A 24,990-nucleotide genomic window follows, 5' to 3' on the forward strand; every position below is an offset into this window, starting at 1 on the left:
ATTTATAAAGTGGTTTCTAAGATTATTGCTAGGAGGCTGAAGGCTACACTTCCTGAGACTATTGAATTAAAAAAGTGTGCGTTTGTTGAGGGCAGACTTCTACTGGAAAATGTTCTTCTTGCTACAAAACTTGTCAAAGACTATCACAAGTGCTCGATATCCTATAGATCAGCCATCAAGCTGGACATCTTCTAAGGCATTTGACACTGTTAGTTAGGAGTTTATCGAGAAGACTATGCGTGCAATGGGTTATTCGGATCTTTTTGTTTCTTGGATTATGAGATGCATTGATACTGCAGCTTTCTCAGTCTTTGTAAATGGGGAGCTAGCGGGATTCTTCTCCAGTAGCAGGGTTATAAGGCAAGGTTGCTCGCTATCTCCGTATATATATGTTATTGTCAGCAACGTCTTATCAAAGCTACACAATAAAGAGGCTACTGATGGTCTGTTAGGACACCACCCCCACTGTAAGGAGTTAAATCTGTCGCACTTGAGTTTTGTAGATGATATAGTCGTCTTTACAAATGGCTCTCTAGACTCTCTTAGGAACACTCTCGAGGTGTTTCATAAATTTTCCAGTATGTCGGGACTTGCAATCAATGTCGCAAAGTCAACAGTCTTTGCTGTGGGAAGAGGGAAACAAGCACTTGAAGCTGCAGCGGGGGATTCTGGTCTCTCCATCTCAGCGCTGCCCATCAAGTACCTTGGACTGCCCCTCACCACAAAGCTTATGAACAAAAATGAGTACGACCCCTTGATCACAAAAATCAAGAAGCGGTTTCTATCATGGACAAGCAAGGCGCTGTCCTACGCTGGAAGGTTGCAGCTCATCGAGTCAGTTATAACGAGTATGACAAACTTTTGGTTAGCTGCTTTCTGTCTTCCCCAAGCTTGCATGGATGAGATTGAGAGCATGTGCTCTGCTTTCCTTTGGAGTGGTTCCCCAAACAATACATCTATGTCGAAAGTTGCTTGGGCTGATGTCTGTTGTCCCTTCGCCGAAGGTGGTTTGGGGCTTCGACGTGTTCATGAAGTAGGTACAGTGTTTATTCTGAAGCTCATATGGAGACTTTCTGCTCACTCTCACTCGCTATGGGGACTGTGGGTGAGACAGTACTTGTTGCGGGGGGAGACTGGGATGTGACGGATACAGGTCTTGGTTCTTGGGTATGGCGAAAAATCTTAAGAGTCCGTACGCTTGCAAAGAAATTCATTCGTATGGACATAAAGAATGGCCAAAAAGTGAAGTTCTGGACGGATTTGTGGCTTCCAGCAGAGAGACTGATAGATCTTGCAGGTGAAATTGGAACTCAGACGTTAGGCATAACAAGAAATCTGCAAATCTGTGAAGTTTTTGCTGATGGTGGGTGGAGGTTTCGGATCTGTCGTGACCAGCACATACAGCAACTGGTGGAGATGATTCATCAGTTCCCTTTATCATTGACTGCACATGTCCCTGATGGAGTCTTTTGGAGGAATGGTCCGGGTGACTATGGAGATAAGTTCATAGCTTCGAATACATGGCAACAAATCAGACAGCGCAAAGATGAAGTTCAGTGGAGCAAGATTGTGTGGTTTCCTCAAGGGGTACCTCGTTTCTCATTCATCACTTGGCTAGTTTTCCGTGATAGACTCTCGACAGGCCACCGTACTAGCAGATGGGTCAGCCGCAAGGTTGTCTCTTCTGTGGCGAGTCAGACGAGACGAGGAACCATTTATTCTTTGCTTGTCCGTTTACCTACACACTGTGCTTACAGGTCGTTGGAAACCTCTTTGGTATGGAGCCTGACCCGGACTGGGATATCACTATCTTGCATCTGACCACAGGAACATACGATCAGATCACTTTCATCTTGCTCAGATTGGTTCTACAGGTCACCATATACTACATTTAGAGTGAAAGAAATGATAGAAGGCACAACAATTCTGTAAAGACTGTGGACCAGCTTGGCCGTATCATAGACAAGACCATGAGGACTCGGATAATGTCTACCAAATATTATCAGAAGCCGAAGCTGAAGGGGTTGATGTGTTGTTGTTGGTTTGCAGCTCACATGCCTTAATATTTGTTTTCATTTCCTAGTTTTGATAGCTTGAAGTCCTTTTAGGTTGTATATATACATTCTTTTGCCCTGGTCAATAAATTAAATATTTCATCAAAAAAACAGAATCCGAAGAACCGAACCGAATCCAATAAAAAAGTGATATCAAATTCGATAAAAACTTGTTAAATATTCAAATGGGTTCAAAATTTTGGTATCTAAATAACTAGAAGCGAATACTATCTGAATCGAGATATTTTGTGGTATTCGAATATATCCAAATCAGATTTATATACTTAAATATATTTAGCTATTTTTATATTTAATATCCAAAAATATCTGAAATGTTTGCATATTTTGAAGTTGTTCAAAATATTTGAAAAATATATAGAAATAGTCAAAAATAAATATCTAAAGTAGCTAAATAATACTGAAAACACAAACAATTAAAATATATATTTATTTTCCATCCAAATATTCAATCCAAACCAATTTTTATGTTAGATTTAGGTATTTTAGCATATATTACTCAAATTTATATTTTATACATTAATTTTATATTAGATTTTAAGAAAAATAAAGTATATATAAATTTTAAAATTTTTAAAAGAATTTAAACAGATTATCCGAACCCACAAAGTTCCAAACCGATATTTATAAATAAATGAATAAGGATAAAATCTGTTATCCCGAAAATCCAAAATTTGAATAGACCCGAATCGAATCCAAATGGCTACCAGACCTTCCATCCTAACCGATTATTATTATTTTATTTGTAACTGATCTAGATTTCTCTAGTAAATATTTGTCAAATAATCCACTATATCGAATTCGTATTTTCATCTCAAACACTCTGAATTCAGATTCAACGATTCCTAGTAAATATAACGAATAAAAAATAAACTCATCGAGATAACAATAATCTGAAATGTGAAGTAATATAATATAATCATCATCATAATCTCTTTTTGGTTTATATTTTTTGAGATGTAATTTTTTCCCATCTCCAAAATGAACATGTATAACTGATAAAAAAAATCAAGTACAGCATAACCTCTTTAAATTAATAATCTATAAATTAATATTTCTATAAATTAATATAATTTCATAGTCCCAAATTGAGTTATCGGTTCAATTAATATCTCTATAAATTAATAATCTCTATAAATTAATAAAAAAGTTATAGTTTGGTATAGTCTTAATATTATTAATTTATAGAGGTTTTACTGTACATGAAAATATGAAAGTGTCTTCTTCAAATTTAGTTGTTTTGATTCTTAACGTTTCTGAGACTTCTTACATTTTATTTGACGTTACTATGCGTAAAAATCAGATAAATGACACTGATAAAGACGCAGAAATTAAAATATGTTGTAATCCAAAGTATTAGGGCCATGATGCTATTATTTTGTTTATCTTTGAATCTATAAACGTAACTTATGAAGTGAACACCTATGAATTAAAGTACCACATCACTCAGTTCACTTATGAATATGGTGATAGTTAGACTTAGAGGATATCTACCCACACTTGATAAACGCAAAATTTGTTTTATTCATAACTCATAACCATATTATGTACATATAGAATGATAGAAATATACTAATCGAAAGTAATATACATACAAAGGATAAACAAACTCTCCAAGAAAAATGCCGTTTTAAACATATTCATATACATATATATATAGGCTATAAGATAACATAAGCTAGAACATGTTTTAGTTATGATGAACAAGTGGCGCTACACTTTGTCGTACAGTCAAATGAACATCCTCCGCTTTTGCTAGTGCTTTTGTAACCTTCCTTGTTAACGTTGGTTGATTTGTAGCACGTCTCAGGACACTTCAACTTCTTACCTTTACAAGGTCCTTGCATGCTGCATGTATGTTCCCCACTAATAAAACTTCCAGTTCCGGGAAACTTAGGCATCCCATGAGTCCCATGATGAAACCCATGAAACCCATGAATCCCGTGAACCTTATTAATCCCATGGAACCCGGATTTGGAGAAAAAGTCGTGGAATTCACTATCCCAGAGTTGCCGACTTGCTTGAGATGAAGAGACAAATATGATTAGGAGAAGAAAAGGTAGAAGGATATATTTTTTAGACATTTTGTTGTTGTTGTTGTCCTGTGTGAATTTTGATTGTTGTTGTTGTGAGATTGATGAGGATGATGTTTCGATTTATACAGTTATAGATTAGAAACTGACCAATCATTTTTAAGACTATTTGATGGAAGCGGCAATGAGAAAATTTAGGCAGGCTACAGTTTTTTGGGAAAGTGTCTAGTTTCATATTCTACGGAGCTGATTGGTGGGGGTAGTTTACGCAATTAAGTATTAACAGCACCTCCATTGCTTTTGTTCCTAATGAGTTTCTAGTAATTTAAAAGAAAAAAATAGTAGAAAGACATGAGAGAGTGTGTGGAAGAGTTCTAATTTAAGAACTTTTCATATAAAGTCTAGAACCCAAATAAATTCAATTGCTAATAATCGTAATATTAATCTGTTTTTTTGTTTACAAAACTCTGGTTCTTTGCTGATAAAGCTGCTCTAATACTTTTTTTAAAAAAACACACAAAAGTTCAAAGATTGAAAACAGCAAAATTTAAAATCTAAAACCATGCATGGTGTTTGACCAAAAAGAAAAATGACCATGCATTGTAAAGTATTGTGTATCTATTATGCGGAAGGGGAATTTTCAAAAATACCACTTTCAAGTTACCATTATTCATCTTTACCACCACTAAAGACACATTTTCAAAAATACCTTATTTATTGAAATGGTAAAAACTCTTATATCTTTGTTTTTATATGTTTTTCAAAATTCTAATCCCAAATTCTAAATCCTAAACCTCTAATTCTAAATCCTAAACCCAAAATCTTCAACTCTAAATCCTAAACCCTAAACTATATACCCTGAATCCTTAACTCTAAACCCTAAATCCTCAACTCTAAACCCTAAACTATATACCTTAAACTCTAAAACATCAAATCTAAACCCTAAATCCTAAACCTTCAAATCTAAACCCTTCATTAAAAGTAGTGGTAAAAGTGGTTAGTGTAAACATGAAAAGTGGTACTATGAAAATAGTATTTTTGACAATTTCTCTATGCGGAATCTATATATAAAGTAGATTTTTACTTTTTCTTGTGACATATGGAAGGAGGATTTGATGGCATATGTCTTTTTGTATTTTTTTTTTATATTTTAGATCTTTCTTCTTTTATATTACTATAATTTGGCACAATACTTTGTAATTGTAAATTTTTCTTCTTCGATTGGTCCCAAAATTTCTAATCGTAACTTTAACCTCTATTTCACACAAATAAATTTTAAATACAATTCATCATATCTAATCTTTCTTGCAAAACCCATCATCATATATAAAGTTTGCTTGTCTATTTTAATAATCAATAAAATTAAGATAAATACAGAAATTAGCAAATAATATAAATATATTTTAAATATTTAATTTATTCACAACTAAAAATAACATAATTTTTACTATTTATTATCTTTTACTATTTTCTATTATTTCATTTACAAAATTATATATTTATTTTACTATTAAAAATAAAAAAATAACCAAACTAAGAATAAGAAACTAGAGCATGTTACATAATCTAAACCTAAAACCTCTATAATCATATAGAAAAGCAACATGTCATAGTAATACTAATTAAATAAAGGTTCAGAGCTAATAATAGATCAAAAACGAAGATTAACTTACCTCAAATTATCAAAGTGTTTTGATCCTAAAAAAACAAAAAAAATTAGAGAAGGCAATCCCCTGCATACAAAGGAGCATGACCAATCACCAACACAAAGAACCAAGAAAGCGGATCAAAAGAAGAATATAATCACTGAACCAAAATCACCATGAAGTAGAAAGACACAAGCCTAAATCACTGGAAGCACAACTACCAGCTAAAAGGTAAGAAGCACCTTACAAACTAAACAAACACAGAAAGCAGGAGAAGAAGAGAAACAACCTGAGGAAAGGAGAATGGAAGCCAATCACCAAGAAAAAAAGAGTCCAAGCTTTGAGATCAGAAACAACCTCCCAAGCCCACATAGCATACACGGAGAAAAACAACATCAAAGATGACTAAACTCTGACTCAACCAAAAGAGATGCAGTCCCTACCCGAAATCTAAAGAAGAAGAAATCTAAAGAAGAAGTGGAGCAGTTGACTTGAACAGCCTATAATGTTGTGAGAAACAACCGCACAACTGGAAACTCATAAACCCGATCTAAACAAATATTAGATAATCTCACAGGATAAGAAGGCGAGGAAAAACAAGAGCATAGATTTTAGTCTCTTTTCGGTGATGGTGAGAACTACCACACACTGGAAAGGTAAAAAAGACACATAGATGCTGACGACTCAAGGTCAAAATATGGGGAAAGAACAAAAAAATCTTTTAAAAGAATAATGTTCAAAATTTTGAAAAAAAAAATAAAATACAATTTTGACACTGAAACCGTTAATCTTAGAATCAATTAATGTCAAAATGCAAAGTTGTTTAAATTCAATATGCTTTATATCATAGACTCACTACACCACTAACAAATATTACTATACACACAACAACACATTATCGAAAAACAAACACATAATATTAACATAACACCTATTACTACATAACACAATAAAAATATCAAATAATGCTCTTAACAGATAAAAACGACCACTTAGTTACATCATTCAGAAATCATACTTAACAATGATAAAACTATATTCCGCGCGAAGCATGGACAAATCCCTAGTATGTAATGTAGATAAGTTAAATATGTGAAAGTATGGTCAAGGAGAATTTATATATTTACTAATTATGACCCGTTTTTGAAAGGAAGGACGAATATATTTTTTATTTTTTTATCTTTTAGAAATTTAATTTGTATATTTGTATTTTTAGTCATGTTTATGTTTTAATTTGTATAATATTTCTTTTAAATGATTAATAAGAAATTTTAATTTATTCTATTAAAATAGTTAGACCATATTTATATCAATAAGTTATGGTGTTGTTTTAATAGAATAGATTTGTTTATGTTTATAGTTATTGATTTGAAGTTGTTGTCGATTGTGATGCATCCCAAAAAAACATGTGTTACCCGAATCCTTTGTTTTGTTTTCCTTTCCTTTTCCTCAAGAATGTTAATTATTAACTTTACATGACGCCGACAGCTTTTCAATAGTCTTTGTTGCATCGTCGATTTGTGAATTTTCTTTTTCTTTCTGTGAGTATCATGTTCGTTTCATATTTACTCATCATCATCATAATTCATCAACTTATAGTGACTGTACTATATGAATGAAATAAAAGAAAAATAATTGCCAGTTATAAAACGATACATCAATCACATTCACATGTCTATACTTCTGGACAAAAATAAAATGGGAAAATTGTTTTTTTAGCCCAAAAAAAAACAATAACTATGTCCTTTTAGTCTAATCTCTCTTGCTTTATGTCCTACTAGATTCTGACCCGCCCTTTCAAAGGGCGGGTATGTTTTCGTTTTAATTTTTTGAGAAATTTAATTTTTATATTTGTGTTTTTTTACAATATATTTATATTTAATATTAATTTAATTATTTTAATTTTTGGTAATTATATTAATTTATCAAGTTGTATAATTATACACTTGTGCTACATGCATTTTAAAAATTCTTTTTAAAGTTTATAACATATTATATTTTCTATTAGTTATCTAACATAATTTGTCAAAAATATTCGTATCCAAAAAATCTGATTCCGAATCGACGAAAATCAAAGTCTCATACCTATTAAACTTGGCCTATATACTCGAATCGTTTTAAAGTGTTATACCCGAAAACCAAAATCAAACCCAACCCAACCCGCACCGAAAACCGAACAAAATTTTGAAAAATGTAAAAAAAAATTAATTTATTATGTTAAATATATATATGTGTGTGTAAATTGATTAATATGGTTTTCAATTATTTTAAGTAAAACTAAATTAATAAATATTTTTAATTGAATAACCTATTTAAAGTCTCTTGAACTAAATGAGTTTATAAATATTTAACATCATGTTGAATAAGACAAAAAAAGATGACAAAAAAACAAAACTTGCTTTGTTAAGTGATAAACTTAGTGTTTGTGTAAAAATTTAAAATTTGAATAAATTTTCATAAATTTTTTGAATGAGCCTATTTTAATATCCAAAACAATTATATTATTTTGATAATTTTATTTAATAAACATTATAAATATAAACGTTTATATAATTTAGGTTTTGTTGTATTATACATTTATATAATTTTGCAAAATATTATCACAATCTATTCTATTAAATTGACACAATTTTGATTGAAATTGATCGGAGCGATTATTCACATAAGACTCATGTAAAACAACCAATGATAAAAATAGTGACGCTATTTCCTGTTTAAAAAATTTCAACAACACTATAAAAAAATCTAACTCATTCTTGTTACATGAACGAATCTTTGAACCATCATCATAGATAATCTGAGAGCCTTCATAGATACTGTGACATTTCTTCCATTGTTCATTGTGTTCCAATCTCAAAGATACTGCCTTGCTGAAGTACAGATTACCTCAGTTGCATACTGAATCACTGTGATAGATCACCCAAAAGAAGTAAAACCATGGAAGTACATCATCCTTCTAGTTCCTGCAGTCTTTCTAGGATCGTCTTCACACTTCAATCGTCTAACAAAATGAATACACACCAATCAGATATTGCAGATTACTAAAATTCAAAACATACTTCATTGTCATTATACGACAGAAAAACAGGGTAGCCAAACACAAAAGACTAAAGCATGTGTCTTTTATAATGCAAGTTAATTCTTACGACAGATTTATATATACAACAAATGTTTACTTCAAGAAACACCAGTTCGGTTTGCTAATAAACTCACATGAAACCTCAAGATACTTTAACTTAATAAAAGAAGAAGTATATGCTGGTGTAAATGTATCCCTTTACAGATATTAGTACCTGAGACACCACCAATCCGCCGCTCAGCGCAAGTCTTTCAAGAAATTGTTGCAGACAAAAGATTTTATCAGGCTGAAAGTGACTCTTTTACTTTAAATACAAACAAAATACACAATTCCAGTTCGGATATTTAAAGCTTATGCATTTGGTAAACGAAGAATCCCCATCTCTGCCACAACTTTTATTTCTTCTGAAACAAATAAGAGTCTAAATCATGTTCACCACAAATCAAAACAGGGACGCCACAACAATATGATACCTTGGATAGGATAATCCTAACCTGATTTTTGTAGCCATCTCCGATAGCGAATCTGATTTGATCTCTCGTGACAGAGGAGAAGAGAGGAGAGTTTGACAGATGAAGCCGGAGTTTGAATCTGAAATTGTGAATTCATGGTATCACCAGAGCTTAGGCCTCGTATCATCGGAGGCTATGAATCAACTAATCGAGGAGATAAAAATCCCTTGGATATTAGGTTGTAGAAAAAAAAAACGTCTTTGACCAGAGAAAAAAAAGGAAAAGAGAACGTCTAGATTGTTGGTTCATTTTTCGTTTCCTCTTTTACCCTTAATGAAATTTTGTTTTGTAGGTAAATCTGATGGCACAAAATTAATATACCAAGTAAGAATAGGAGCAAATCTAAAAAAAAGTTCCTGAATTAATAGTATTGATTAGACTATTTTTTTTTAAAATGGCAATATTACCCTTAAATTTAAATTAAAAAAAACTAATTTTGAATATTAAAATTTATTTTTTTGCGAAAAAGTTAAAAATTAAAATTAAAAATCTCAATTAATTTTTTAGGCCAGAAAAACAAATTTCCTTTTTTAAAATATTTTCTTTTTTTCAAAAATATTGTTTTAAAGTTTTTTTACTAAAACCTTTTTTTGAAAAAATATTGTTTTACTAAAAGATTTTTTTTCACTAAAATATTTTTTTTAAATTAAAAATCTCAATTATTTTTTAACCCAAAAACGAATTTCCTTTTTTTAAGATTTTCTTACGAAAGATTTTTTTAAAATTAAACATCTGAATTATTTTTTTAGCCCAAAAAACAAATTTCCTTTTTTTAAATATTTATTTTTCATATTTTTTCTTTTAAAAATATTTTTTTACTAAAAGATATTTTTTATTTTTTTCTTTAAAAAAACCGATTTTTATTAATAAATAAGGAAACATAATATTTCCAAATATTCTCTTCTAATATTATCCTTATCTATAGAACATATATTCTAAATTAGGTAGAATACAGTAAACATGTTAGAAATCGATTTATACTAGTTTTAGATTTATAGTAATATGTAGATTCTGATTTCTACATGTTTTAGATTTATAGTAAGGTGTAGATTTCGATTTCTACAGATTGTAGAACTATAGGTTTAGCGTAGAATGTGTTTTCCAAATATTTTTAGATTACTATTATTTACGTAGAATACATATTCTAAACATAGTAGATTCAATGAAAAAAGTAGATTTCATTTTCTACTATGTAGAATGTCAATTCTACATTTTTTAGAACAAAATATGAAATTATGATTTAAATATTTTTTGAACTGAAAAATATATCAATAAATTGATATAGGTATTTCATCAGTATTTACTATTTTTTGATTTTTTTTTTGTTTGTAAAACTATTTATTTAATTTATTTTAGAAAACAGTAAATGGTATTAAGGAAAAATGGTACAAAAGACAAATTAGACTAATAGGACATAGTTGTTCTTTTGGCCTAAAAAAACAATTTTTCCTAATAAAATTGTATTGAAATTTATATAGATGATATTATGGCTGTGAATGTAATGCAGGAGAGACACGTGAGAGATGCAGAAGAATTAATCATACAGTCCGATCTGCATTTGATCTCCATTCACAATTAATTTGCAGAACAAAAGATTAATAATAAATTAATAAATTTCATGCGGTTAAATTTGTGTTTAAAAAAAAATTGTTCTGCAAACAAGAGAAAAGAAAGTACTCTAGCCAAATGCTGAAGCTCAATAGGTGAATTTCCTTCTTTTTTTTGCTCTTCTTTTTTACCTATAAATACTAAACACATCTTTATTTTTTGTTCAAAAAGAAAATATCAACACTAAATATTTTTTATGCAATATTATATAAATAAAAATCATATATGTTATACTTGATCTTTTTATTGATAATGATTAACATAAATAAACTAATTACAGTGGTGTACAAAATTTAAATATCAATGGACAATTTTCTAAAAAAAAAAAATTATATCACAAGAATAGTTCTCAATGAGAAAAATTACTTTAAAATGTTTCATTAAAAAAGATAAAAGATTTTTATATCATTTGCTTTATAGATATGTAAATTAAAAATCGAATTATATATTTCCGGATTTGAACTATTTTCTTTTTCCAACTTTTTTCAATTTTTCCTTTTGAAATTCGAAAATGCTTTTGAAACTATTTTTTTTAAATTATTTCTTACTTAAAAAAAAATCACCAAAAGTATTTGAAACTATCCGAACGTACACATATAGTTTTATCCAAAATATCCAAAGTAATCCGAAATATTAAATTATTATCTAAATTATCCTAATTAATTGATAGTTTACTGTAAATAACCAATATTTTATCCGAATTATACGAACCTAAACCAAATGAGAATCAATTTTCTGCATATTTTATGGTTCCTAGTTTACTATCCAAACCGAACCGAACATGTAATTATCCGAACCGAACCGATAATAGGTTAAACTGTAAATGGATCCTCTAATCTCCTATGCAAATTACCTGATATCTGAAATATCCCGACTGAACCAAACTGATATCCCAAATGCTCAAGTCTAATAACTTTTGTAACTATGATGAATTTTCAACATAATATTTATTACTTATTTATAATAAGTTGTATTTTATTTGGATAAAATAATTTTTATTTTAAATTCGATATTTATTTAAATATAATAATTTATTAATTAATTTGATTTGTATTATTTCTGCTTGATCTGCATTTGTTCTGTTTGATCTACATTTGTTCTGCTTGATCTGCATTCCTGTTTGCTCTGCGTCGTCCATCTGATGCCTATTTACATAACAACATATCCAAATTATTATTTGTATACTCGTAACATTTGAACATATTTTCAATAGCTGAAAAGTGTGTTAGATTTAGAATCCAACAGGTATCATCACATCAGATGATAAGTTCGTCAACCAAACTTTTAGAAACAAACCATAACATCATATATACAAGTATAAAAAATAAAAATAAATAGATCAATAATTCAAATATATTGTTATATAATCGATAACATATCAATATATGTTACAATGTCACTAGAATTTGACGTATTTCAAGTCGGATACAATTTTTAACTATCAGGGTGATATTGATGATGTTAATAACATAATAAATAATAGTTCTTGATGTTGACATATGAATCTTATACTTTATGAAGGTTTTGATATATTACTTTCCTCTAAATCTATATACTATATAAAAGGCAAATATAATCAACAGAAAAGCTGTCCACGTCGGATGTAAAAATCATCCAATCAGGTGCTTTCTTTTCTCCACGTAACTTGGACTGATCTTGGGCTTTATTTTTATTGTATTTTTGTTTTAGAAAATTAGGTGAACAAATCCAATGTCTCCGTCGTCTCCAATTCCCATCCACCATCGCATCTGAGAAACCGAAGTTATATACTGAGCCTCCATTATCTTCAGATTAATTGTTAGCTGTTAATAATTGCATTCAAGGAAAGCAATTCACTGCTTTCTCATCCTTCCAACTTCCTACCTTTCGTGATGCTTTCATACACCATATATGAAGCCGAGGAAGAGGTTTCTGCACATCTTTCTGCTTAATTTTTCCTCTATATAGTGTATGAAATCATGATGAAACTCTCAATTGAGAAACTCCATATTATGAGCTTACAAAAAGCCTATGGAGCGCTCGAGGATTCCACCATCATTGGTCTCGCTACGGCCAACTGTGAAATCAAGGTCTTATTCTCCTCATCTTGAGAAGCTTAATATTATTTTGAATATTATGATCTATGCATGTTATTGATTCATGATCTTTACACGTTAGGATTTATATATTGCGATCAAGGCAACAAATTATATCATAAGATCAATCGGTTACAGCTTCAATCCTCTTAAATTTTTTCTTCAATCCTCTTAAATTCCTTTTTCAATCCTTCATACACGATTATAAGGTATTCCACTCTTGAAACTCATGAACATCTTATGGAGGAGAAAGAAGCGTTATCGATCGCTGGGTTGAAACATGGTGTTCCTTCCACTGAAAGGGTCTCTGAAATCGCTGCTTATTGCAGTGAGAGGAAGCTGGCGTCTCGAAGAGTCAAAGATGCGTGTGTTAAGCTCTACCCTTGGTGTGTTCTATAGAGAAAAAAGAAAGTAAAAAAATAGAAACTTCTGCATCATAAAGAAGCTTCTTATGTTTATGTTTCTTAATTTAATCTCATGTTGTTTCCTTACTCTGCAGGTGTTTCCATGCGAAGCTAGAGTAATGAACTTATGACCAATGTTTATAACTATTTACATTAGTAACTTGGCGTAAGTCTCTACTCATTCATTCAGCACCTATTAAATAATTTAAAATTCCTGTTTTACAACCTACGTTATGTTACAGATTGAACGGAGAATATACTAAGATCGAATCGAAGGCTTGTGTGCAGACTGGCTCGAGGGGACATCAACCTTAACCCTCGATAAACTCGAATTCAAGAGAGGTGGAAGAGGCTATATATTTTATATAGATTCTGGTGATGGTAGATACTCTGTATTAAGATTTTAATCAAACTGTTTTGAATATTGAATCTTTAACCTCTTTGTTAATTCGGTTCAGTCATGACAGCCACCGTGGATGTCAACCGTCTCGGCACACTTTCCGACTGAAGGCTAGTTCACTGTTGACCTTAAGCGGACGACTCGATGTGACACCGTGCAATCAGAACTTTGGACTAACCGACTCTTCTCTAACAATTCGGTTCAGTGATTCAACCAGATTTGATGAGTTAACGAACCCGTCTCTCCGACACCTCAAGAGCGGTTAAGGTTCCGTGCTCAAGATTCGATGTATGGTCTAGCCAATACAAACCCACATCTTCCAGGTACATCTACTTATTTATGTCCTCCCAGCTTCGTTACTGTAAATGATAAATAAGAAACCTGTCAATTCTCTCTCAGATATTCTTGGAGAGCTCACTGCTGTGAAGTGTACAGTTTGTGACGTTCCAGAGGGAAAGGAACATGTTGTGGGGTAACGATCAAAATGGATAAGTTAATATCTCTTCATATGATCCCATTCATCATTTTCCTAATTTTTCAAAATTTATTCTTCAGATTATGCGTTGATCATTTTTTTGGAAGTCTTTTAAGGTGATCCAAGAGTTGTTGTAACGACTACCAATCCTAAAATTGTTGGAGGTACAGTTCTTACTGTGATTTAACTGGATAGTGTATGTGTTTTACAATATTCATTGTGTTTCTTAATATTTTTTTATCAAAAAAAAACGGATTACCTAATAGTTCTTGAAACACACATTAAGTCTGTGTTTTGGATGTCTGTTTCGAACGCTACATCACACAAATTTTTCGATAAAGAAACTTATGCACGGAGCATTTTATTCTACAAGTAAGTATCTAATGGTGAAACTTCACAATCACGTAGACTGGTCTCTACAGAACTGGAAACACTCCAGTACCTACATTTCTCAGGGGATACGCCAAGGTTGAGCCGTTGAGCATATCTGAGCTGAATGAGTTCTTCATCACCACCGAACCTCAGGTTGTGGCATAAATTTATATATATATTGATTCCGAAAGTTTATACTCTGTATGTGATTCTAATAATTATGCAACGTAGGAAATTGAATTCGTCTGTACTGGCAAGGTCACTGAAATCAAGATGGACAAAGGGTGGTGCTATGTATCCTGCTCTAGGTGCACAAAGAAACCCAAAGAATTGTGTCTTTTACTTAGCTGCAATAACACCAACTTTGTTGGTGTGCTCCGGTATTGTGAACCAATTGCCTCTTTTATTCTTTTTAAATTTAATCTCATAAAAACCTAAAACATGACCACCAACCCACAATCAACATAATTTACACACATTGTATCTACTTTCATAGGTATCGTGTGGAGATGAGCATTGCCGATGACACTGATGAGGGTCTGTTTGTTGGTTATGATGGAGAGATGACTAAACTACATAACAGGGGCTGTTTGTTGGTTATGATGGAGATATGACTAAACTACATAACATGCCCGCCTGTGAAGCTGGTCATCTTATGGTATCCATACATCACATCACAGCATCGTGTAACATATTCCATATATTATGAATTATGAACTTGCAACAGATACATCCAACACATAGGCTGGTCATCTTATGCTTACCATTTCCTCTCACATCGACTGAACTGACGTGTTGTCTCTCCGGTTATGTTTGTCAAAGGAATGACTAGCCTTTTTTGTCACGATGGAAATGACTACCTTGAAAGTTTAAGTTACTGTGGTCCTCCTTTGAAGCAGTGGTGGAGCCGAGCCACATACAAAAACATGGGGGCAATGAACTCAACAAGATTAAACAATTTAGTGTAACTTATAGCCTAATATATATGATGCTCCCACTTATATATTTTAGTTTAATATCTATGCCCCCAACAAAACTATTTTTTGCCTCCGCCACTGTTCTGAAGTGTCTGTCCGGCTACGTACAGTAGAGTCTTTATTTTGCTTAACAAAATTTTCTTACATTAAGCTAACATTATCGGCTTAAAGTTTTTTTGTTAAGTATCGGCTTAGAGTTTTGTTTAGGCTACGTCCAAGCAGTAACATTGAATTCTTGGGTTTGTTATCGCTGAGCAGCAGTTTAGAAAGAAAATTTCACTGTACGTTACATTAGAGTCGAACTGTTCTCAACAGTTTTTAAACGTCTGCACTACAACAAACAAAACAGCTTGCGAGAGTTCTTGATATCTACCATCTCAGCACAGATATACTAAATATTTTCTTTATGAATAATAAAATGATTTTGGTCATTGTTCAAAATTGATTTTATATATATGGTGCAATTACATCACAACATATGTGAGACGAAGTGGAACAAAAATATGGGGTTTAAAAGGAAAATTTTCAAACACCCGTAAAAGTTTGAATCCGATGGTTCCAAAACTTTTTTTTGTCAAGTTTCAATGCTGCTACAACTAAAATAAAATTTTAATTGGTCGTCAATATATAACAGAAAAACTTATATAAGTAAGATAAAAGAATATTTAGATCATGTATCTAATTAGTTGGGTTATAAATGCAGAAAAATTGTTGCAAGAATTTAGTCTGGAATTTTTAGTGATCTAATTGTAAGTTTTTGTGATGTAGAGAATATTATAAAATTTAAATCGTTGGTTTTTGAAAAATAAAACATCAAGTAAGGTTGTAGATTCGAAGGAGGAGGGTCTGTTATATTACATAGAGACTAACTGGAAACAAAGTTATAAAAAGTTTTTTTTTTTTTTGCCAAAAACAAAGTTATAAAAAGTTGTAAAGAGATAAAACATTTCTCTAGTCCAATCAATCAAACAATATAACTAAAACATAATTAATTTTTATTCATATTGCTCATCATCTTATATATTTTTCAAAAACAAGAATATAAAAGTTTGTATATTCAAATTCAAAATTCAAAATTCGTAAGACAAAAAACCAATGAATGAGTAAAATAATTTTATATTTATATATCTACTTATATTTTTATAGTAAATTATACTATATATATATTAAAATAAACATACAAGATATATAAACTAAAATTTAAATAAAAAATCCCGGACGTAGCCCGGGCAAACCTCTAGTGTATTATAATGTGCTAAACTGCTAACTTCTTATTGTGTAGCTACTAATTATTTAAAAAATAAAATAAAAGGACAATAATAGCTTTTATGAATACAAAATTACTCTTCTTATCAAGGCTTAAAAAGTGAGGAAAAAATAGATAAACAATGTCATATGAATGATTCGAAGGCATCATCCCATTTCTACTCTCGTATCCAACCAGACCCACAACCCAGTGTACGTCACAAGCATTTTGATCTTTGAAACATCAGCATATATCAATTCGTTTTAATTTTTTAATGAGAATAAAATAATATGATTCAAGTATTAGACTCGAGATGGAACTGATCAAACAACCATAACCGGAAACAAGAGAGTAAGAAGCTCATATTAAGCCATTAAAACAGGTTGTAGCCGAAGTGACAAACCACCAAGGCAGAAAAGCCTTGTTTCTTAAGCTCAGAGTACAAGTTTAGAGGTACAAATGACTAACAATAAAACGAGTTTTTGGAAGAGTTATGGCAATACACAGAGTTCTCTTCCCTCTATTGCGACTTCAGAAGAAAAAAAACGAAGAGGAGTCATGATGGGTTGGTTTTGGTAAAACGTTTGTGCAACTGCAATTACACAGTGTAGTGATGACCAGCTGTGTCAATGTCCAAGCCCTTCAGCTTTGCGACTGATTCAACATGTCCCTTCAATGTGTGAAGCTCCCTAAGCCTGTCAGAACAAAGCATTCACTAATCAGACTCAAGCAAACTCCAGTTTCTTCCAAGTTGAGATTTGATTTAATCAAAGTAGACTTACCTTGCTATCTCGGCCCTTCTCTTAGCTTGCTCGGCGATCTCAGACAGCTCTCTGTAACCTCCTTTCTCTGGGAAGATGTTGACCTCTTCTTTAGGCTGGAGACCGTGCAGTGTCCTCTGAGCTTGTGCCCACTGAGCTTCTCTTTCTCCAATACCGTAATCCTTCTTGGTCGTGAAAGCAGTCTGTTTTAAAGTAACAGCAGAAGCATTAGCATAAGATTTTATCATCAGGATCTGAAAAGCGATCAGGGAGAGTTAGTTGTGTGTACCCTGTTGTCGAACAAGCTGGTCCAAGCCTTTCCACTCAAGATGTATCGGATGGCAAACTTCAAAAGGTCTTGTGGGAAGTATGTAACAATGCTGTAAACCCAAATCACACCAGCCCATCCCCAACCGATACCCTTCACCTTTGCAAATGTCCAGTCAGCGTACACTGCAATCAAAGTCGCAACCTGCATTTTGGGAGGAAGAGATTCAAGAGTTAGAGAAATCTCAATAGGTTTCTTTTCTAGAATTCAGAGGACTACGTGTATTTGATGTTCTTACAAGTTGTGCAATGACGAATGCAATCATCAGAAGCGCCCCAGGACGTTCGACGAACGACCAGCTCCTTGATCTTGTGACGAAGATGAGCGCTTGACTGATGATACTAACTTGTAGGTACACAGCACCCATCAGCTCATCGTTGTTGTCCCTGATTGACCTCACACCGAACTTGTCCTGCATGTCAAAAATGAATTTTAGTTTCCTGGGCAATATTTATATACATAATCCCTGAAGCACCCTTGCACACAAAAAGAAAAAGAGCTGTTGAAGATTACAGTGAAAAAGTCGGTCTTGTGAATCGCCCAGAAGAAAACCACACTCATAACGGCTTGGTAACCTCCCAGCACAATCCCGGTGGCGAAAATTTCTTTGAGCTTCCAGCTATCAGGTGTGGGAGATGGCTTGACTCTATCCTTTGAGATAGTCATGATGGTACCTAAAAGATAGCAGCAACACATAATACAACAAGATATAAGAGAACAGATAAAGTATTAGGAGGCTGTATAGTAAAGTAAAGTCATTTGCTCACCGTCATTAAGGATGGCAATAATCAGAACCATGAACGCTGAGAAGTCAAATTCCCATATCAGAGCAATAAGCATGAAACCAAACTGCACAGATTACAAGGCAATATGATCAATACACAAAAGAAAGATCATGCTAACAGGAGATAGTTATCTATATGGATTGCCTACTTACCACAATACGGATTGTGATCGACACTGCATAAATCTGTCATAAGCAGGAGAGAGAGCTATTAGACAGGCTGCACACGAACACAAAAAGCGAGCTTAATGTAAGAATAAAATTAAGAGAATGCTCACGGTATAGTTCTTCATTCTCTGGAAGATAGCTCTGCTAGTGAGCACTGCACTGATGATAACACTCAATCCAGGTTCGGTGAGAACAATATCTGAGGCACCACGAGCAGCATCTGTAGCATCGGCCACAGCAATACCAATGTCAGCTTTCTTCAATGCAGGAGCATCGTTGACACCATCACCAGTCATTCCGACAATGTGTTTCCTCTCTTGTAGCTTTTTGACAATTTCATACTTGTGCTCTGTAATAAGAAACATAAAAAGCTTGGATCAATATAACAAAACCTTTTCTTAAGAACATACGATGAGGTTTAAGATAGAAAGCAAGTTATAACCTGGAAAGACGCCAGCAAACCCATCAGCCTTCTCGATCAACTCCTCAACAGGAATGGATGCAATGCTCGAGTCCTTGTCAGTACCAAGAAGAGCCGCAGATGGATACATGTTGGTTCCCATTCCAAGCCTGCGACCCGTTTCTTTACCGATAGCAAGTTGGTCACCTGGAAACGTAATTAGAGCGCAAGTTAGGAAAATAACATCTAAATAGCCATGGATATCATGAAATACTAAATGATGAATAAGTATATTTACCGGTGATCATCTTAACGTTAACACCAAGATTCAAAGCCCTACGAATGGTTTCAGCACTGTCGTGTCTTGGAGGGTCAAAAAGAGGCAACAAGCCAACAAATTCCCATGGTCCACCTGGACTTTCCTTTGTTTTCTCGGGGACCACCTAAAAAGGAATAAGAACAAACAGCTGAACATTTGTTTCCATGCAAAAAAGGGGCAAAAGAAGTATGAAAACATAAAATCACTGGTAAATAAGTACCTGACGAGCAACTGCAAGTGACCTAAGACCGCGCTCAGCGTATTTGTCCATACAACCGAAAACCTTCTTCCTAAGGTCAGGCCTGGCATTGGCAAGGTCCAGGATCTGTGGGAAAATCGAATTAGTAGACCGAATGAAGGAAGAAACTAACATTTGCAGAGGAAAGTTGAAGATTCATTACCTGCTCGGGAGCACCTTTGCTGACTCTGTGCCAGTTACCATCAGAGTCGATGTAAGTCAAAGCCGTTCTCTTGTCCACAGGGTTGAATGGAAGGAAGTGAACCTCCCTGATTCCAGCTCGTGCCTACAAAAATCCAAGTGAAACATAAGATGATGTTTCCTCAAATGCTCACTAAACTACAGAAGTAATTCAAACCGAAAAGAGTTATACCTCTTTTGGATCCGCAAGCATTCCAACCATGGCTGCATCAATAGCATCCTGGTTCTCAATCCTAGAAGCCATGGCTGCAAATAACAGGACTTGGTCTTTCTCCACGCCCTTGCAGAAGACCTCAACCAAGTTCTTGTCCACACTCAATTTGTTGAGGGTTAGTGTTCCCGTTTTGTCACTGCATAGGACATCCATTCCTGCCATTTCTTCTATGGCAGTCATACGTTTGGTGATGGCACCTTGCTGAGACAACCTGTGAGACCCGATAGCCATAGTCACGGACAAGACCGTTGGCATAGCAATGGGGATACCACCGATCAAGAGGACCAACAGATTGTCAATTCCATCTCTGTACTTCCTTCTTTGGATAGGGTACATGACGATTATTTCAATCACGATACCAATAGCAATAGAACAGATACAGAAGTTTCCAATGGATGTAAGAACTTTCTGGAAGTGACCAACTTGGTTAGTGCTGTCCACAAGGTGAGCAGCTTTACCAAAGAAGGTGTGAACTCCTGTAGCAATAACAACCGCTTCGATTTCTCCTTGTTTACAAGTTGAGCCAGAGAACACTTCTTGACCGGGGTGCTTGGTCACAGGAAGGGACTCTCCAGTTAGAGCAGACTGGTCAACCTTTAAAGGATCACCTTCGAGAAGACGGGCATCAGCTGGGATGATGTCTCCAAGTTTAATGCTAACAATATCACCTGGAACCAGAATAGCAGCTTCTTGTTCACTCCACTTTCCATCCCTGAGCACCTGAAAACAAGAAACATAACAAAAACAAAAGAAACAAACAATCAGGGTAAGAAGTTTTGAAACGCCATGTAGACTAATAACGTAACAGCATTGTGCAACACACTACCTTGGTCTTAGGAGCAAGACCAGCCATGAGAGCAGCAGCAGCATTTCCGGCATTGTTTTCTTCAATGAAACTGATGGTGGAGTTGATAACAAGCAGACAGATGATACCAACAAAATCTTGCCAATCCGGAGGTCTGCCATCACCATTGGCCAAAGCAATGGCCATGATAGCCGCAGCTTCCATAACCCATGAAAGTGGATTCCACATGAACCCCAGAAACTTCAGAATCTTGCTTTCCTGTTTAATTTCAAATGAAACGATCAACCTCGTGAGTTCTCAAAAATTCACAAAGGCAAAAAAGCTTTTTAATATCAGAAAACAACAATGGTTTAAAGTCAAACTCAAACCTTCTTCTCTTCGAGCTTGTTGGGTCCAAAGAGCTGAATCCTTTCCTCTCCTTCCTGCGTCGTCAACCCTTCCCTTGTACATTTCAGCTGCTGGAAAACTTCCTCAATCGGAATCTTTTCCTGAGAATCCAACAAAAATTACGATCAGTAATTCATCATTCAAAGGATTGGTTTTAACATCTTCAAACAAAACAAACCAAAAAAAAATCAAAACTTTGACAGTTTCATGCAAATCTCGAAATGATCTAACTCGGAGACTCAGAAAAGTGTCGTTGACTCAATTACTGACAATGGAAGATAAAAAGAATCTTGCAGTGGAGGAGGCAGGGGACCACCACCACTACTGACACAACACGTGTAAGAGACGTGTAACACACGCGCCGCGTGATACCCTCCATGAAAGGTGGCTACTTTCCGGCGTGAAAGCCAAGGTCCGGTTAAGGGTGTTTCGGTAAACAACATTCATGGTAAACGAGAAGAAAAGCGAAATGATTTTTTTTTTAACAATTCACGAGGCAATTCACAAGTTTGCGTGCGTTGAATAATAGTGTTTTGCTAAAAGACAAAGACGTTAAGATAAAAACAAAGTACTACGGAAAGGTACATCAAATCTTAAGAAACCAAAACAAACAAATTAATATTCCTTTTATAATTAAAAAACTAATTTGTATTTTTATGGGTGGAAGATAGAATATTAGGAGCTGCTTTTACAGCAAAGACGTTATCTTATAAAGAGATTTTCAGAAAAGGTATAAAGAAAAAAAAAAGTAAATTTCACAAGCAAAATCAATTTTTTTCTCTTTTAAAAATCAACTTTCTGGTGTAAGTTTTGCACTTTTGAATTAATATATGAAAAGACTTTAGCTTAACTCCACCAATTAAAGAAACTTTTTTTTCTTTTCATTATCTTTTTAATTTCAGTGTTTTCACATGTGTGGGTAGATCTACTTTTTCCATGATGAACAGTAATACTAACTGTTTTTGGTTGATACCCTAAAAAGCTTTAAAAGAGTTTCTGTAATTATCTTTTCTGACAAAATAATAAATTTCCAAAGAAAAAAAATTATGAAAATCTAGTCATGACTCGGATCCATGAAAATAGCGATTGATAGTAACATCAGAGATTTTAGGGATTTGATATTCAGAATCGGATCCAAAGAACAAGAATCGTCGAGGAAAACGAAATCACTGAAAGAGAAATAATCATGCAACGAAACGAAACGGATCTATTTTTATTTGAGCAAATCATCGAACACTTTGTGTGCATGATAAATCACAAACAGTACTCAAACGATTGAGTTAGAAATAAAGATAGAGAGATGAAGTAGATACCAGATCAACAGTCTCGTTCTTGATATCCTCGAGACCTGACATCTCTCTCTCGCTCTCTTTTCTCACACAGAGATATCCAAAACGGCGTCTCTCTCTGTCGTTTCACCACTCGATCACACACACACACACCAGAGAGAAAGAGAGAGAGAAATCTATGTAGGTGAAGACGAGCTGCTTATGTTGCAAAGCAGAAACGTCTCTTCCTTTTTAAACCACTCAAAACGACGCACTCCTCTGCCGTTTTCGACTCATGTGGGTCCCGTACCAGACGCTCTAATTTACAACCCTTTTATTTTATTTCTTTTTTTTCTGCGCTCTTTCCACCGTTGATTTATGATTCGGTGTTCATCGACGGTTACTTGATTTTCTAAGGGTTTTTGACTTTAAATATCTGGCTATTATAATTAGAATCAGGTATTATGTACTCTGTGTTTTTGTGGTTAAGATCTATACATTACAAAAACTGATTTCTTGTTCTGATTTTTTGAACCTCTCGAGAAGGTATTTTTACAGTGTCTTCTAAAAAAAGAAACTTTGAAAGCAAGCTGTAAAATTAAAGAGAAATCTCATAGTTAACTCAAACTAATGATAATATGCCAGATTTAAACATTATAACAACAAAAGGAGTTTGATTTTTTTTCAGATTTCGTTTTTCTTTTCTGACAATGAGGTTTAGATCCTTCGATTAGTACATTCCCTTACATCGATATCCATATTATATAACTTAACCTATGATTTTTAAGATTCTCCCTTAATTACCAGCGATATCCAGATTATGTAACTTAACCTATGATTTTTAAGATTCTCTTACATTTTCTGCAATTTAAAAGTATAACCATTAGGCTAATTCATTGTTGGTTAGATCTATTTTTTCTCTCTCTATATATATATATACACATAACAGAAAATTGTGTTTTTGTTATGTACATAATCACAATTACATATAGAGTTATCTTTTCTTTTTTGTTCACCTACATATATATAGAATTATCATCAACCCCATTTGTAGAAAAGAACAGAGAATCTGTAGCATTTACATGAATGCATATATATAATGTAATAATATGTATAAGATGTGTGTGTGCGACATGATTCGAGAATTCGTATAAATTTTTGAATAGTTGTCACCAGCGTTTTGGTTTTATAATTATAAAAGAGATTTTGATGATATAAAATATTTATTTATTATTACCAAAATGTTCCAGACATTTAGACATAGATCAGCTAAATTTGTTCGCTCTTCTCTTTGATATTTAGATAGAAAGATAAAATTAATAATGTAGTACATAGATATGTTAGATTTGTTCATTTGTATTTTTTATGATACTATTTTTAAAGAATGTTAGGATCGATTTGTGTTCCACATATATTTATATCAGTGTCATATTATAAAATGGTATTATCAAAAATAAAAATTAGGTATGCAGATGGATTAAATTTCAGAGAATGTGAACAGTACGGGCTGGAAATAAAATGCTTAGATGACGTTGGTCTAGGCTATGTTCATTAAGAATTCTTAAAATTCACAAAATGTGATTTGCAGTCCTAAAATCGTAGTTTCATAACTATATGGCTTTAAAGGTTGGTTACGAAGCAATGGCCCTTCAGATATGCCTTATGGCAAGGTCAGCGATTGCAGGAACGATTCACATGTTGTGAATATTATTTTACTTCAAAATTTAACAAAAATTGTTTCAAGATTATTTATTGATCAATCTCACTAAGGAGGTGTTGACTTTTATTCATGCTGGGTCCCCCAATAATGCACCTCCCGTACGTGATTTTTATTTACATTATCATGAATACGTTTTTTCTTACAAAATCTTCTCCCCCTTTTCACTATTCAAACCTCACCCGGTCACTAAGTACTCCAGTAGAACTACTGATTACGGGTACTAAGCTTTGGTTTGATATTAATGATGCAGGCACAGAAGCACTGTCGACACCAAATGGTCGTAAAGGTTGGTCAGTGACCGAGTGTGGTTGAGTGAGCGATGGTCAGTGCGATGAGAAATTTTTTTCAATGGGCATAGGCCTCCAAATCATGAAAAAAATGTTTATAAATCTTTTTAAAAAATGTTTCTAAGTCCCTATAGTTTTAGATTCGGCTATGGATCGAGTGAGCACGATGGTCAGTGTGATGGGAATAATGGTTGAAATGAAGCTGAAGGCC

The 24,990-nt window shown here is 33.4% G+C and overlaps 3 protein-coding genes, 1 long non-coding RNA gene and 1 other non-coding gene across 12 annotated transcripts; 2 read left to right on the plus strand and 3 right to left on the minus strand.

Moving 5' to 3' along the window:
- The first annotated feature begins 244 nt into the window (after positions 1-244).
- On the plus strand, positions 245-1,895 carry LOC108808148 (uncharacterized). Its single transcript, XM_056987103.1, has 3 exons — positions 245-1,037; positions 1,115-1,674; positions 1,758-1,895. Exons 1-3 carry the CDS (start codon positions 245-247, stop codon positions 1,893-1,895), a joined length of 1,491 nt encoding a protein of 496 aa, XP_056843083.1.
- Positions 1,896-3,766: 1,871 nt separating this feature from the next.
- LOC108810903 (uncharacterized) lies at positions 3,767-4,156 on the minus strand. Its single transcript, XM_018582975.2, has one exon. It carries the CDS (start codon positions 4,154-4,156, stop codon positions 3,767-3,769), a length of 390 nt encoding a protein of 129 aa, XP_018438477.1.
- A 4,224-nt stretch (positions 4,157-8,380) lies between these two features.
- On the minus strand, positions 8,381-9,514 carry LOC130496232 (uncharacterized). Its single transcript, XR_008935337.1, has 3 exons — positions 9,325-9,514; positions 9,045-9,234; positions 8,381-8,752 (listed from the first exon to the last, which is right to left on the minus strand). It is a non-coding gene; the product is annotated as an uncharacterized LOC130496232 (long non-coding RNA).
- A 3,139-nt stretch (positions 9,515-12,653) lies between these two features.
- On the plus strand, positions 12,654-15,726 carry LOC108824430 (uncharacterized). Of its 8 annotated transcripts, none has more exons than XR_008934805.1 (10): positions 12,654-13,019; positions 13,108-13,436; positions 13,525-13,595; positions 13,672-13,810; positions 13,888-14,152; positions 14,229-14,301; positions 14,385-14,468; positions 14,646-14,829; positions 14,908-15,056; positions 15,173-15,726. It is a non-coding gene; the product is annotated as an uncharacterized LOC108824430 (transcript). The 8 variants fall into 8 exon arrangements; XR_001943446.2 differs by having other exon boundaries at positions 14,713-14,829; XR_001943449.2 differs by having other exon boundaries at positions 13,897-14,152; positions 14,713-14,829.
- Positions 15,727-17,247: 1,521 nt separating this feature from the next.
- On the minus strand, positions 17,248-23,000 carry LOC108812205 (ATPase 1, plasma membrane-type). The gene is made up of 16 exons (XM_018584394.2): positions 22,818-23,000; positions 21,486-21,605; positions 21,139-21,375; positions 20,271-21,032; positions 20,061-20,183; positions 19,880-19,984; positions 19,639-19,783; positions 19,383-19,547; positions 19,051-19,289; positions 18,926-18,958; positions 18,756-18,837; positions 18,502-18,662; positions 18,227-18,400; positions 17,950-18,132; positions 17,682-17,863; positions 17,248-17,594 (listed from the first exon to the last, which is right to left on the minus strand). Exons 1-16 carry the CDS (start codon positions 22,857-22,859, stop codon positions 17,498-17,500), a joined length of 2,850 nt encoding a protein of 949 aa, XP_018439896.1. The 5' UTR covers positions 22,860-23,000; the 3' UTR covers positions 17,248-17,497.
- Between the last annotated feature and the right edge of the window lie 1,990 nt (positions 23,001-24,990).

The sequence above is a fragment of the Raphanus sativus genome, chromosome 6 (assembly GCF_000801105.2).
Source record: "Raphanus sativus cultivar WK10039 chromosome 6, ASM80110v3, whole genome shotgun sequence".
NCBI lineage: Eukaryota > Viridiplantae > Streptophyta > Magnoliopsida > Brassicales > Brassicaceae > Raphanus > Raphanus sativus.

Bases quoted from the DNA above. Each gene is read 5' to 3' on its own strand.
- LOC108812205 (XM_018584394.2), bottom strand. From the start codon at position 22,859: ATGTCAGGTCTCGAGGATATCAAGAACGAGACTGTTGATCTG. The intron at 21,606-22,817 runs GTATCTACTTCA...TTGGATTCTCAG, and splicing joins AGAACGAGACTGTTGATCTG to GAAAAGATTCCGATTGAGGA. The intron at 20,184-20,270 runs GTATAACTCTTT...GGATTTTTGTAG, and splicing joins TGCTTGCGGATCCAAAAGAG to GCACGAGCTGGAATCAGGGA.
- LOC108810903 (XM_018582975.2), bottom strand. From the start codon at position 4,156: ATGTCTAAAAAATATATCCTTCTACCTTTTCTTCTCCTAATCATATTT.
- LOC108808148 (XM_056987103.1), top strand. From the start codon at position 245: ATGGGTTATTCGGATCTTTTTGTTTCTTGGATTATGAGATGCATTGAT. The intron at 1,038-1,114 runs GTACAGTGTTTA...TGGGTGAGACAG, and splicing joins TCGACGTGTTCATGAAGTAG to TACTTGTTGCGGGGGGAGAC. The intron at 1,675-1,757 runs GTTGTCTCTTCT...CTGTGCTTACAG, and splicing joins GCAGATGGGTCAGCCGCAAG to GTCGTTGGAAACCTCTTTGG.